At 38.4% G+C, this 11,415-nt stretch overlaps 2 protein-coding genes across 3 annotated transcripts; both read right to left on the bottom strand.

The window, feature by feature from the left end:
- LOC137133626 (UDP-glucuronosyltransferase-like) lies at positions 1-3,797 on the bottom strand. The gene is made up of 5 exons (XM_067517423.1): positions 2,842-3,797; positions 2,086-2,217; positions 1,763-1,850; positions 1,450-1,669; positions 1-825 (listed from the first exon to the last, which is right to left on the bottom strand). The coding sequence occupies exons 1-5, from the start codon at positions 3,694-3,696 to the stop codon at positions 543-545; spliced, it is 1,578 nt and encodes a 525-aa protein (XP_067373524.1). The 5' UTR covers positions 3,697-3,797; the 3' UTR covers positions 1-542.
- A 2,816-nt stretch (positions 3,798-6,613) lies between these two features.
- Positions 6,614-11,035, bottom strand: LOC137133624 (UDP-glucuronosyltransferase-like). Of its 2 annotated transcripts, XM_067517419.1 has the most exons (5): positions 10,079-11,034; positions 9,543-9,674; positions 8,212-8,299; positions 7,898-8,117; positions 6,614-7,647 (listed from the first exon to the last, which is right to left on the bottom strand). In XM_067517419.1, exons 1-5 carry the CDS (start codon positions 10,931-10,933, stop codon positions 7,365-7,367), a joined length of 1,578 nt encoding a protein of 525 aa, XP_067373520.1. In that variant the 5' UTR covers positions 10,934-11,034; the 3' UTR covers positions 6,614-7,364. The 2 variants fall into 2 exon arrangements, with proteins under 2 accessions (XP_067373520.1, XP_067373521.1); XM_067517420.1 differs by lacking the exon at positions 9,543-9,674 and having other exon boundaries at positions 10,079-11,035.
- Positions 11,036-11,415: the final 380 nt, after the last annotated feature.

Genomic DNA, 11,415 nt, shown 5'->3' with positions numbered 1-11,415 from the left:
TGAGAGATTAAAAAACACATTTTATCTGATTTACTCTTAGTTTTTTAGAGGATGACCACCACCAGTCATTGCCAGCACCGTGTTTCACTTAAGACAATGTAGTAAAGGCACTTTGGCAAAGATTTTACACACACACACACACACACAAACAGACAATGCATTACAGTACATAGTATAAAATGGGGGAAAAGTTGAGACAAATTTTCAACAACTTGGCTCTGATATACTATTGTGTCATCAAAATTCATTTAGCCACCCCAGGGGTCATCTGTTGGTAATACTACAGCCTGATTTAACAAAACCCTGGACTCTGGAATCAAACTCTGGTTTGTGTGTTTGTGATTGTCCTGCTCTTTGTGCAGCCACCAACTCCCTTTCCATTATTAAATGCAGCCCTTCATCCACTCAAAGAATACATTGAAAAATCTATAATAATGCATAATCATCAACTCATTATGTGCCCCTTCAAAAGGAATCATGTTTGCATTGGTATAGTTGCATAGATACAAACATTTAAGGACATACGGTTGGTTAAACAAACACTATTCTGATTTTGTCTTTGGAGCTCCCTTCCTGCAACACTTCCGGGAGCAGAACAAGCAGCATTTTAGCATCACCCACACAACAGTTAGGAGAATGATGAGTAAAAATCCAATGACATCCAGACTGTGGTACTGAATCCAGTTCAAGTCATGTGCAGCTACTCTTAGATGTGCAGCTCCTTTGTGTTTGATCACAAACTCTGTCCAGAAAGCAGCCAAGTCCAAAGGCTCGATAGGGCGGTCCAGGTGTATCTGAGACAGCTTTACTATCTTCTCCTTGTAGCTGGAGAGAAGCAATTTTTTTGTTAAAGAAAAGATGCTTAATGTCATGACGTCTCAGTAAAAGAATAAATATATTAAGAAAATACAGCTTCATTGTATATATGACAGGATGTTTTGTAAATAAAGCTCTAACATCACCATCAGTAGCTATAACACTTATAAGTACATATAAGTAAATATAAATAGATTAAATACTAGCAATTGAAATTCACCAGGATGATTAGGAATGATAAATAGAATCTACAGTGTTTGTAGTAAAATATTTAGGGTACTGTATATACAAAATCGAATATAACATATACAGGGCATATACAATAATTATAATTCTATTTATAGAGTTATTCAAAAAATGATCATTACAAACATTCTTATCTACAAACAAAGATGCAGAAAGACACACCAAAAAAAAGTTATTTCAGAAACTTTGCTTTTAACTCTAAGCAAATACACTCAAAGGTATCGTATTTAAATATAGAAACTTCCGCAATAAACAACAAATGCCATCGTTTTCTCCAGATTTTGTAGGTTTCTGAACTGCACTTGTATCTTGTACTGTAATATCCAATTTATATATACGACTGAGTGTTATATGAATTTATACTAAATTTATACCCAGTTATCTTACCTTTTATCATGAATGAGTTCGTTTAGCGCATCCAATATTTTCTTAGTTGTGACATCATGAGCAGCAAGTTTCTCTGCAACACCCCGGACCACCATGCGAAATACGTTATCGCTCTGATCCCCAAACAGGGGAAACATCAACATGGGCACAGCATTACAGATACCCTCATAGACGCCATGGGTACCTCCATGAGTGATGAACACCTTAGCCTTGGGATGAGCTGATGGCATAGGAAAAGCCACAATTACTCTCCCATACACCAGAAACCAATGGCATTGACACAAAGTATATTTTTAGGTAAAAGTAAACACACCTAGGAGATCATTCTGAGGTAACCACTTCATGAGTCTGACATTTTTGGGAACATCTTTAGGTGGGACTCCAGTGTACCTCCACAGAACCTGCAACACAAATAACATTTGTTTTATCTAAAGCAATGTGAGACTGGACAAAGTTTTGTGGTTTAATCATATATAGCTAGTGGTGGAATCTCTGGTTAATGTACAAATGTTTGCTGCACCACAGAAACATGTCAACTAGCTTTTGTTTGATCAGACAACAAGAACTGTTAAACAAATAGAACTGAACTGACATTGTTTTAAGTTAAGTGCTTTAATCTGTTAATATCGTTGTTACCCTTTGCGGAATTTGCCGAAAGGCATCAAAGAATTGTTTGGCCTTCTCCTCAGGCATGTTGGAAACCATTGAGCCCAGAGTAAAGACAATGAAGCCATCGTCTCCTGAGCCATCCACAAATTCCTCCAAGTCCTGCACGAACGTTGGAGAAGACACAAAAATTACAGAGAAATGCCTGTTTTTTCATAATGTTTTATGCTAAATCTATGTAAATCCTAATAAGCAGCCAAAACCTTTATAATATGATAGTAGGTCAGTAAGTTCTTCATTATCTTTTGTATAGCAGTGAAATTTTGCAGGTTGCAAAAAGTTATGTAATTTGTTTTAACTTGGTATTTAATACAAAACAATGCACAAAGAAAAGTTCTTTATCTAAATTCATCTGTTGTGTTTTCATAAATCATTTAACAGTTAGATGTTGCTGACTGGGCCAAAACATACTGCACAGTAAAATGTATTTTCTGTCTTTTGAGAATTCAATAAAATATCTAATTAAATATTTTGTAGCTGCATCACCTGCATTTTTCATCACTTTGGGTTTGAGGAGCTTTAACAAGTTAAGAAAATTGTTTTTTTTAATCTAACTATGACTGTGTATTGAAATACACTGCAGTGTATCAGGACTACCTAATTATTCTCTTTTCCATCATCACTACCACTGACTCCATTCATTATAGTTTAAAACCATTAATTTGTGCTGGGGATTTTCTCATTTTCAGTGTAGTTTATTTTTTCTGGCGTTTGTTAAATACTCACTGCTGAGAGAGGTGCTTTCTTTCCACAGTTCAAACCTCCAATGAAAAACATGTTTGGCAGAATAGGTCTGGGCCATTCAAAAGCAAAGTCAAATCTGAGAAGCCAGATAGCACCATGACTAATGAGATCCTTGTAGGTTGTGATGTCTCCAAAATGCCTGCTGACCAGATCGTCAAAGTGAGGATACATAATTTTGCACATTAAAGACCCCACAAAGGACATGAACATGTTTTTGACTCTCTGGGGAAAGGTCATAACACCTGTGTTATCAGAAAAGAACGCAGGGACGTAGGAAACAGGAGAAGGGCATTTGTTAGCACGTAGATGTAGTTCACATGGAAGTCCACGCAGGAAGTAAACAGCTGGAATGGAAAAGGTGTGAGCCAGGATGGATCCACAGGGAAGGAAGGGGTCTGTAAGCACCAGATCGAAGCCCTCTCCCCTCAGTCTGGTCATTAGAGACTGATTATTCAGCAGTCTTTCACAACCATTCACCTGGATTAAAGTAAACTCAACAAAACGCTGTATGCTCTGAAGCAAATCCATGATTCCTGGCTCATTTAAGAAAACTTTTTCCTTGATCTTGTGGAATTTTTCTTCCAGTTCATCTTTGGTGTATGACACAGGGTAGATCTCAGTCTTGTAGTTCTCTGAGCCATGGATCACCAAGCTGGTTTCAGGCACCAGAACCAAGATCTCATGGCCCCTGTGGACGAGCTCCTTCACTAGTATCTTCATGCTAAGCCAGTGGCTTCCATCCACAGGCACAACCAGAATCTTTCCCTCCTGACTTGGCCCCAGGCAACATAGCCAGATCACCAGCCCCAGTGTAGGAAACCACACCCCGCTGCTCATTGCCTTCTCTTTGTGCTGCAAGCTGGCTGGATGTCAGAGCTAGTCGTAGTAGTGCCTCTTTTTAAGAGGTGAATTTATGTGTGTGCGTATCAGGAGGGGTGTGTGTTGAAGCTGCAGGAAGCTGCATTTGTAGGTGGGCTGTTGCATAATAAAGGTAAATAAAGTGAGAGAGACAGAGAGATTCTCAGTGGACTTTGTGTTTATAATTCACAATATGTGATCGGGTAATCTTGTTCTTTCAGTCAAGCAGACAATAAGACAATCTATTTGTCGTTTTTCAATTTATACTTTTTAAGATAACATATAAAGGACAGCACGGAAAAGTATAAGTAAGTCAGAAAATTATACCTCATCTATCTCATATCTTCATTTAAATTAATAAATCAAATGAATGGATCTGCAGTAGTTTTATCTGCTATAGCTTCTTAATAATGGCAGTGTTTACACTGGCAGTTCATCTGTGCAGCAAGTCAAGAGACTTCTTTAGTCGATTACTTAGCAGTTAAGTCAAATAGTTTCTATGTTATAATCTGTTACAAAAACACACACTGTGAGCTCCATGGAAATATTAATTTAATGACTTTGATGACACCTGGTGGTAAATCTTTATTCTTTAAATGAGCAAATCTTTGATTTTTCTAAAAACAGAAAACATGTGCTAAAGAAACTGTGATCACAAACCCATTTAATTATGGGTACAGCTAACTTCAAACAATCAAGTACAGTGGCAGCAGAGGAAGCGAGAGATGGGAGAGATGGAAGGGGAGGACAAGCAGGGGTCAGGATCTACCGATTTTGAGAGCTAACCTTAGTTAAGGGCAACTTCATCCCTTTTGAAATTGCTTTCTATGGCTTTAGGTTAAGGTGTAAATGTACATTAATGCTTTAAAACTTCCCTCTGACTTCCATATGTTAAAACATTTCTCTGCTTCTAGCTGAAAAACTCCTCCAGATGACACCACATTAGGAGTTCAGATGATGTTATCTGATTGAACTCTGGAAAAGCAGCCTGACCATGATTCCAAACTCCATAGTGTGAGCAACAAGATGTCATAATCTGAACTTAGGGTTCCTCCAATTGATGTCATCTGGAGGCATTTTTGTGCTAGAAGTAGAGACATGTTTTAATGTAAGGAAGTCAGGGGGAACTGTAATGGCATTCATTCACATGTACTACTTAAACTAGACCCAAAAGAAGAAAGTTCAGTATCAGTGAAGACGTCTTTTACTTTAGAATGATATAGTATTGTGGTGTAGCTGAGTAATGTTTCCATTGTAATATGCATTTATTGGAGGAATGTAGCTAAGAAACTATGACTAAAGACAATGTAAACAAAATAGAAAGTCATGTATAACAAATATTTGAATGTTTGAGTTACAAAAGCAACTATTACTTGTCTTTTAAGCTATTTAGCTTTTATGTTTTAACATTTTTTTAAAAGTTTTGGTTTCTGTTCAACCAACTACAACTCAGATGTTCCAAGCAATGTCCCATTAGTACACAGAGCATTTAAGTTTCTCCATACTGAATTAGATAGTGATGTCATTTATTGCTTTTATGGCTCCTTTTCTTTCCAAGAGCAAAACGGGTCATTGTTAATTTTTATCATGTTTTTATAAGGGCCGGAGTTACCGGAGTTATCTAAATAAGACAATGAATATGTTAGGGGACAACTTGAAATAGATTAAAATATCCTACCAGTATTATCAATTATGGGCACATGCATGGACTTTGTTTAAGATGTACTGTCAGAATTCTGTGGGCAGAAAAAGCAGAAACAAGCGACCGACTTTAACGCAGTTGGAGGGGGTGACATGTAGCAGCTGTGTCAAAAATAGCACTGTAACCTGTATTTAGACACACAAACCCGTTTGCCAGCAGAAGGTTGGGGTGCAAGGATGGGTGGGTCAACAAACCCAAGGACTTTCCCACAGTAGAGAGGAGTTCCAGTTTAGTGTGAAACAACTTTCCGGTAAATATTGTAAAACCACACTATTTTAAATTACCTTAACCATGTTTAATAAGTGCCGACCTCTGACCTGACCTAACACTGATGTCTTTGTCTCTAAACAAACCAAACTGCTGATTTGCACAGTTGTAATATGGCTTTTTTGCTCATTAGTGAAGAAATTATGTAACAACACCTGCCATTTAGCCTCTATTTTAAGAAATAAAACCTGCCAACAGCAGTGGACATCCAATATGGCTGCCAAAGGATTTGTTTTGTTGTTCGTGGAGCTCGGTTCTAAGAAAACTCTGGCAGTATAATGTGCCAGACCTTGTGTTTGTCAAGATCTCTCTGCACTTCCTGTCTGTGGAATTTTATTTTGTGGCCCTTCTCCCTACTTCCTTGGTTGCCTTGGTTCTTTTCCCCAGCTTTGCTTTCGTTTGTCCCCTGATGGTTTGCACCTGTTCCCTCCCTCCTCTATTTAAGTTCAGTCTTCCCCTCACTCCCCTGCCAGATCCTTGTCGCCGTCGCATTGCCTGCTTGTTAGTTTCTTTAAGCTTTCCCTGTCTATCCATTCAGATTTATTATAGGCTTCAGATCCCTGTCCGAGGTTTTGGTTCGCTCAGTTCATGATTCAGTTTAGTTATCTGCGTGTTTCATGTTTGATTCCTGGGTTTTTTTCCTTTGTGTTCTCCTCTCAGGAGCGAGTTTAAGTTTATCCCCCTCATGTTCTGGTCCCTTTAGTTAGTCTGAGTCTTCTTTGTTCTGTATCCGGTTCCTAGTACCCTCCTGTTAGGAGCGACTTCTGTTAATGATTTACTTCTGTCAATAAAGTCCCTCGTTATTTGCAACCCCTCGCATTGTCTCCTCTCTTGGGTCCACCCTTTAACCAAAACTGTGACAGTGTTAATCTTTAGAAATGTATCAATTAGATACTAACCAAGTAACATTGATCCACAACTTATGACTGAGAGATTAAAAAACACATTTTATCTGATTTACTCTTAGTTTTTTAGAGGATGACCACCACCAGTCATTGCCAGCACCGTGTTTCACTTAAGACAATGTAGTAAAGGCACTTTGGCAAAGATTTTACACAGACACACACAACCTTTCCAGTTCAGTAGGTCATAATGTTGATAAAACACAAATGATAGTATCATAATAAGATAGACAATTACCTACAAACTAACTTTTCCACATGCAGAACAAAAAACACTGGTCTATATGTATGAACTGGCTGAGAGATGAGAAATATTAAATATCTTCACTCTTATGTAGTGTGGTGTCATCAAAATAACTTCAGGCATTGGTCTTAGCGCTTAGTTTGGAAGATTTTGCATTTATTTTTTTTATTTTTTTTAGAAAAGTTGATAAAAATGTTCAACAACTTGGCTCTGATATACTGTTGTGTCTTCAAAATTCATTTAGCCACCAGGTGTCATCTGTTAGTAATACTACAGCCTGATTTAACAAAACCCTGGACTCTGGAATCAAACTCTGGTTTGTGTGTTTGTGATTGTCCTGCTCTTTGTGCAGCCACCAACTCCCTTTCCATTATTAAATGCAGCCCTTCATCCACTCAAAGAATACATTGAAAAATTTATAATAATGCATAATCATCAAATCATTATGTGCCCTTTGAAAAGGAATCATGTTTGCAGTTGTGTAGTTGCATAGATACATACATTTAAGGACATACGGTTGGTTAAACAAACACTATTCGGATTTTGTCTTTGGAGCTCCCTTCCTGCAACACTTCCGGGTGCAGAACAAGCAGCATTTTAGCATCACCCACACAACAGTTAGGAGAATGATGAGTAAAATTCCTATGACATCCAGACTGTGGTACTGAATCCAGTTCAAGTCATGTGCAGCTACTCTTAGATGTGCAGCTCCTTTGTGTTTGATCACAAACTCTGTCCAGAAAGCAGCCAAGTCCAAAGGCTCGATAGGGCGGTCCAGGTGTATCTGAGACAGCTTTACTATCTTCTCCTTGTAGCTGGAGAGAAGCAATTTTTTGTTACAACCCAATTTGCAAAAAGTTGAGAAGATTTACAGGGACAAAAATGTAAATATTTTAAAATGTAAAAATCAACACTTAACAGCAAATGTCACTTTCTACAGTGTTTTTTTCACTTTCTGTGATTTTCTTTACTCCACATGCTTAGTTTGTATTGTTTACTTCGTTGGTGAATATTATTACTTTTTAAACAACCGTAAATTGTTAAATATTTATCTATGGGTCTTACCTTTTATCATGAATAAGTTTGTTTAGTGCATCCACTATTCTTTCAGTTGTCACATCATGAATAGTGACCGTCTTTGCAACGCCGCGGGTCACCATGCGATGTGCATTTTCGTGCTGATCCGCAAACAGCGAAAATATAAACATGGGCACAGCATTACAGATGCCCTCATAGACGCCATGAGTACCTCCATGAGTGATGAACACCTTAGCCTTGGGATGGGCTGATGGCATAGAATTGGCATAGAATTACACTCCTAATCACCACAACCCAATAGAAGTGGCACAAAATGCAGTTTTAGGTCAAACTTAACACACCTAGGAGATCATTCTGAGGTAACCACTTCATGAGTCTGACATTTTTTGGAACATCTTTAGGTGGGACTCCAGTGTACCTCCAAAGAACCTGAAACACAAATGACACGTGCTTGTCTTTAAATTTGATATGCTGACTGTTTAAATATTAAACTGAGTTTGATATCTTTACAGGGTCAAAGTTCTATGGTCCAACCTGATTATGGCTTTAGTTAGAGTAGGCGTTCAAACGAATCGATAAAATCTGTGTTTAATGTTTAAATGTTTGCTGTGTCTCAAAGATCTTTGATAAGGTTAATGCTTTATCTAAAAAAAACACAAAAATCAAGAGGCACTATGTCTGATAAAGGTCTCAATTTGTCTCTTGAAATATAAGGGGGCCCACTGTGGCCATGGCCTACTCTTAAACACACCCTACCAGATTGCTTACTTTAATTAATTGCATGCAGCACATCACACCAAATATAGGTGTTGATCTTATATATAGATCTTAACTGAATGAAGAAAAATGGCTCCACAATGCAGTACAACCAGCCACACTTGGGATGTAACATAAATGACCAAGCTGAACTGTAAATCTAACAATTATACAAAAAAACGTTAGAAGTAATTGTCAGACTCTTAGCTGGAATAATGTGGACGGAAATAAGGATGGAAGTGCACAAACACCAGGTCTCCACATTCCTCATATTCTCATTATATATATACAGTGTAAATGTTGCATGTCAGTATTGTTATGCTACCTGTCCTTTAGTAATGTCAAATTCACAAATCCTGGTTTCTGGGTGTTTCAGATATTTAAATTAAGTAACTGAAAGATCAAATGTGACTGTAGTCAAAAATAACCTGAGTGGGTTTGCAGTACTGTAAAACAGTAAGGGTCCAGTACAGTACTGGACTTTCCAATCAGCTCCATGTTAAAAACTGAACACTGCCCACACTGATTTTATAGGTAGCCGTCCTCTTCTTCTTTTGTAACAGCCGCTAATAAGAGTTAAAAGTCAATGATTATGACTATCTCCTTGTACTTACAGCACTTTATGTACTGATGTAAGATTAGTTCTTAATCAATGTTGTTGTAATGCGTCAAAACAGTTTGCTTTAAAACTGACAATCTGTTACTCCCGACACATTTAATTTAAAAACACTGAACATGTTTTTAACTTAATTGTTGTCAGCCAAATTGTTACAGCTACCATGCTATTATGGTTCAAAAGCATGTCAAGTGGCACATTTGGCTATTTTCTCATTCTCAAGTTTTAAAAGCCAATTAATAAAAGTCTGGACACCCCTGATCTAGGTAAGTTGACTTAATCTGTTAAGATCATTGTTACCCTTTGAGGAATTTGCCGAAAGGCATCAAAGAATTGTTTGGCCTTCTCCTCAGGCATGTTGGAAACCATTGAGCCCAGAGTAAAGACAATAAAGCCATCTTCTCCTGAGCCATTCACAAATTTCTCCAAGTCCTGCAAGAAGGTTTAAGCAGAAACCAAAATTAGCTCACGAAATGTGTAAATCTCAAAATGTAGCAGTTGCAGCAGAACAAAGAGATTTACTTCTGAGGCTCGTCCTTCTAACTAATCTGAGAAAGTCAATCCCTGTTTGTCAGCTGCTGAAGCAAAAGGGTCCCATGTGGGTATTCATGAGACATCATAGGCTTTGACAGAGTGTCAGTATGTGACACCTTGGGTGTCTGGATTCAGAGTCTCATGCAACAGCTAACTTTATTCACTTATTTATTCTAGTCATTGGTAACAATGAGCTCTTAAATAATCTACGCTGAGTTAATAATATGACTTTTACTTAAGAGTTTATATTAAGCATTTATATTTTGCATGCTTCCTTATTCTGGCATTCTTGAAATACTCACTGGTGGAAGAGGTGCTTTCTTTGCGCAGTTGATACCTCCAACAAAAAACATGTTTGGCAGAAGAGGTCTGGGCCATTCAAAAGCAAAGTCATCTCTGATGAGCCAGATAGCACCATGACTAATGAGATCCTTGTAGGTTGTGATGTCTCCTAAATACCTGCTGACCAGATCATCAAAGTGGGCATAAATCATTTTGCATAGATAGCGCTGCATAAAAAACATGAACATGTTTTTGACTCTCTGGGGAAAGGTCATAACACCTGTGTTATCAGAAGAGAACAGAGGGACGTAGGAAACAGGAGAGGGACATTGGTTAGCCTGTAGATGCAGCCCACATGGAAGTCCACGCAGGAAGTAAACAGCTGGAATGGAAAAGGTGTGAGCCAGGATGGATCCACAGGGAAGGAAGGGGTCTGTAAGCACCAGATCGAAGCCCTCTCCCCTCAGTCGGGTCATTAGAGACTGATTGTTCAGCAGTCTTTCACAACCATTCATCTGGATTAAAGTAAGGTCAACAAAACGCTGCACGCTCTGAAACAAATCCATGATTCCTGGTGCTCTTTGGAAGACTTCGTCCCTCATCTTGTTAAATTTTTCTTCAAGTTCATCTTTGGTGTATGCTAGAGTGTAGATCTCAGTCTTGTAGTTCTCTGAGCCATGGATCACCATGCTGGTTTCAGGCACCAGAACCAAGATCTCATGGCCCCTGTGGACGAGCTCCTTCACTAGTATCTTCATGCTAAGCCAGTGGCTTCCATCCACAGGCACAACCAGAATCTTTCCCTCCTGACTTGGCCCCAGGCAACATAGCCAGATCACCAGCCCCAGTGTAGGAAACCAAACCCCGCTGCTCATTTCCTTCTCTTTGTGCTGCAAGCTGGCTGGATGTCAGAGCTACTCATAGTAGTGCTTCTTTTTAAGAGGTGGATTTATGTGTGTGCGTATCAGGAGGGGTGTGTGTTGAAGTTGCAGGAAGCTGCATTTGTAGGTGGGCTGTTGCATAATAATGGTAAATAAAGTGAGAGAGACAGAGAGATTAAAGATTCTCAGTGGACTTTGTGTTTATAATTCAGAGTATGTGATCAGGTAATATTTTTCTTTCGGGACAATCTATTTGTCGTTTTTCAATTTATAATTTTTCTATTGGCAAAAATATTGCACTTGTTAAGATTTACTGACGCTGGTCACTTCCAACAATTTATACTAAATTAGGAGTGAGACTGGAAAGATCATCCCCTCCCCTTGTTATTACAGGGATGGGCAAGTCTTCCTTGGTCACTGTAAGCTGGACGAACAGTTTAATTTAAAACATTTTTGTTAAGATAACGTATAAAAGA

Source organism: Channa argus, chromosome 9 (assembly GCF_033026475.1).
Source record: "Channa argus isolate prfri chromosome 9, Channa argus male v1.0, whole genome shotgun sequence".
In the NCBI taxonomy this organism is placed as follows: domain Eukaryota; kingdom Metazoa; phylum Chordata; class Actinopteri; order Anabantiformes; family Channidae; genus Channa; species Channa argus.
The sequence above is the reverse complement of the archived record's forward strand: the minus strand, read 5'-3'. Positions and strand labels throughout refer to the sequence as shown.

Coding starts and splice junctions, on each gene's coding strand:
- LOC137133624 (XM_067517419.1), bottom strand. CDS start 10,933: ATGAGCAGCGGGGTTTGGTTTCCTACACTGGGGCTGGTGATCTGGCTA. Junction 8,118..8,211: donor ACCTCAGAATGATCTCCTAG/GTGTGTTAAGTT, acceptor CTATGCCATCAG/CCCATCCCAAGGCTAAGGTG. Junction 7,648..7,897: donor AAACTTATTCATGATAAAAG/GTAAGACCCATA, acceptor GCTTCTCTCCAG/CTACAAGGAGAAGATAGTAA.
- LOC137133626 (XM_067517423.1), bottom strand. CDS start 3,696: ATGAGCAGCGGGGTGTGGTTTCCTACACTGGGGCTGGTGATCTGGCTA. Junction 1,670..1,762: donor ACCTCAGAATGATCTCCTAG/GTGTGTTTACTT, acceptor CTATGCCATCAG/CTCATCCCAAGGCTAAGGTG. Junction 826..1,449: donor GAACTCATTCATGATAAAAG/GTAAGATAACTG, acceptor GCTTCTCTCCAG/CTACAAGGAGAAGATAGTAA.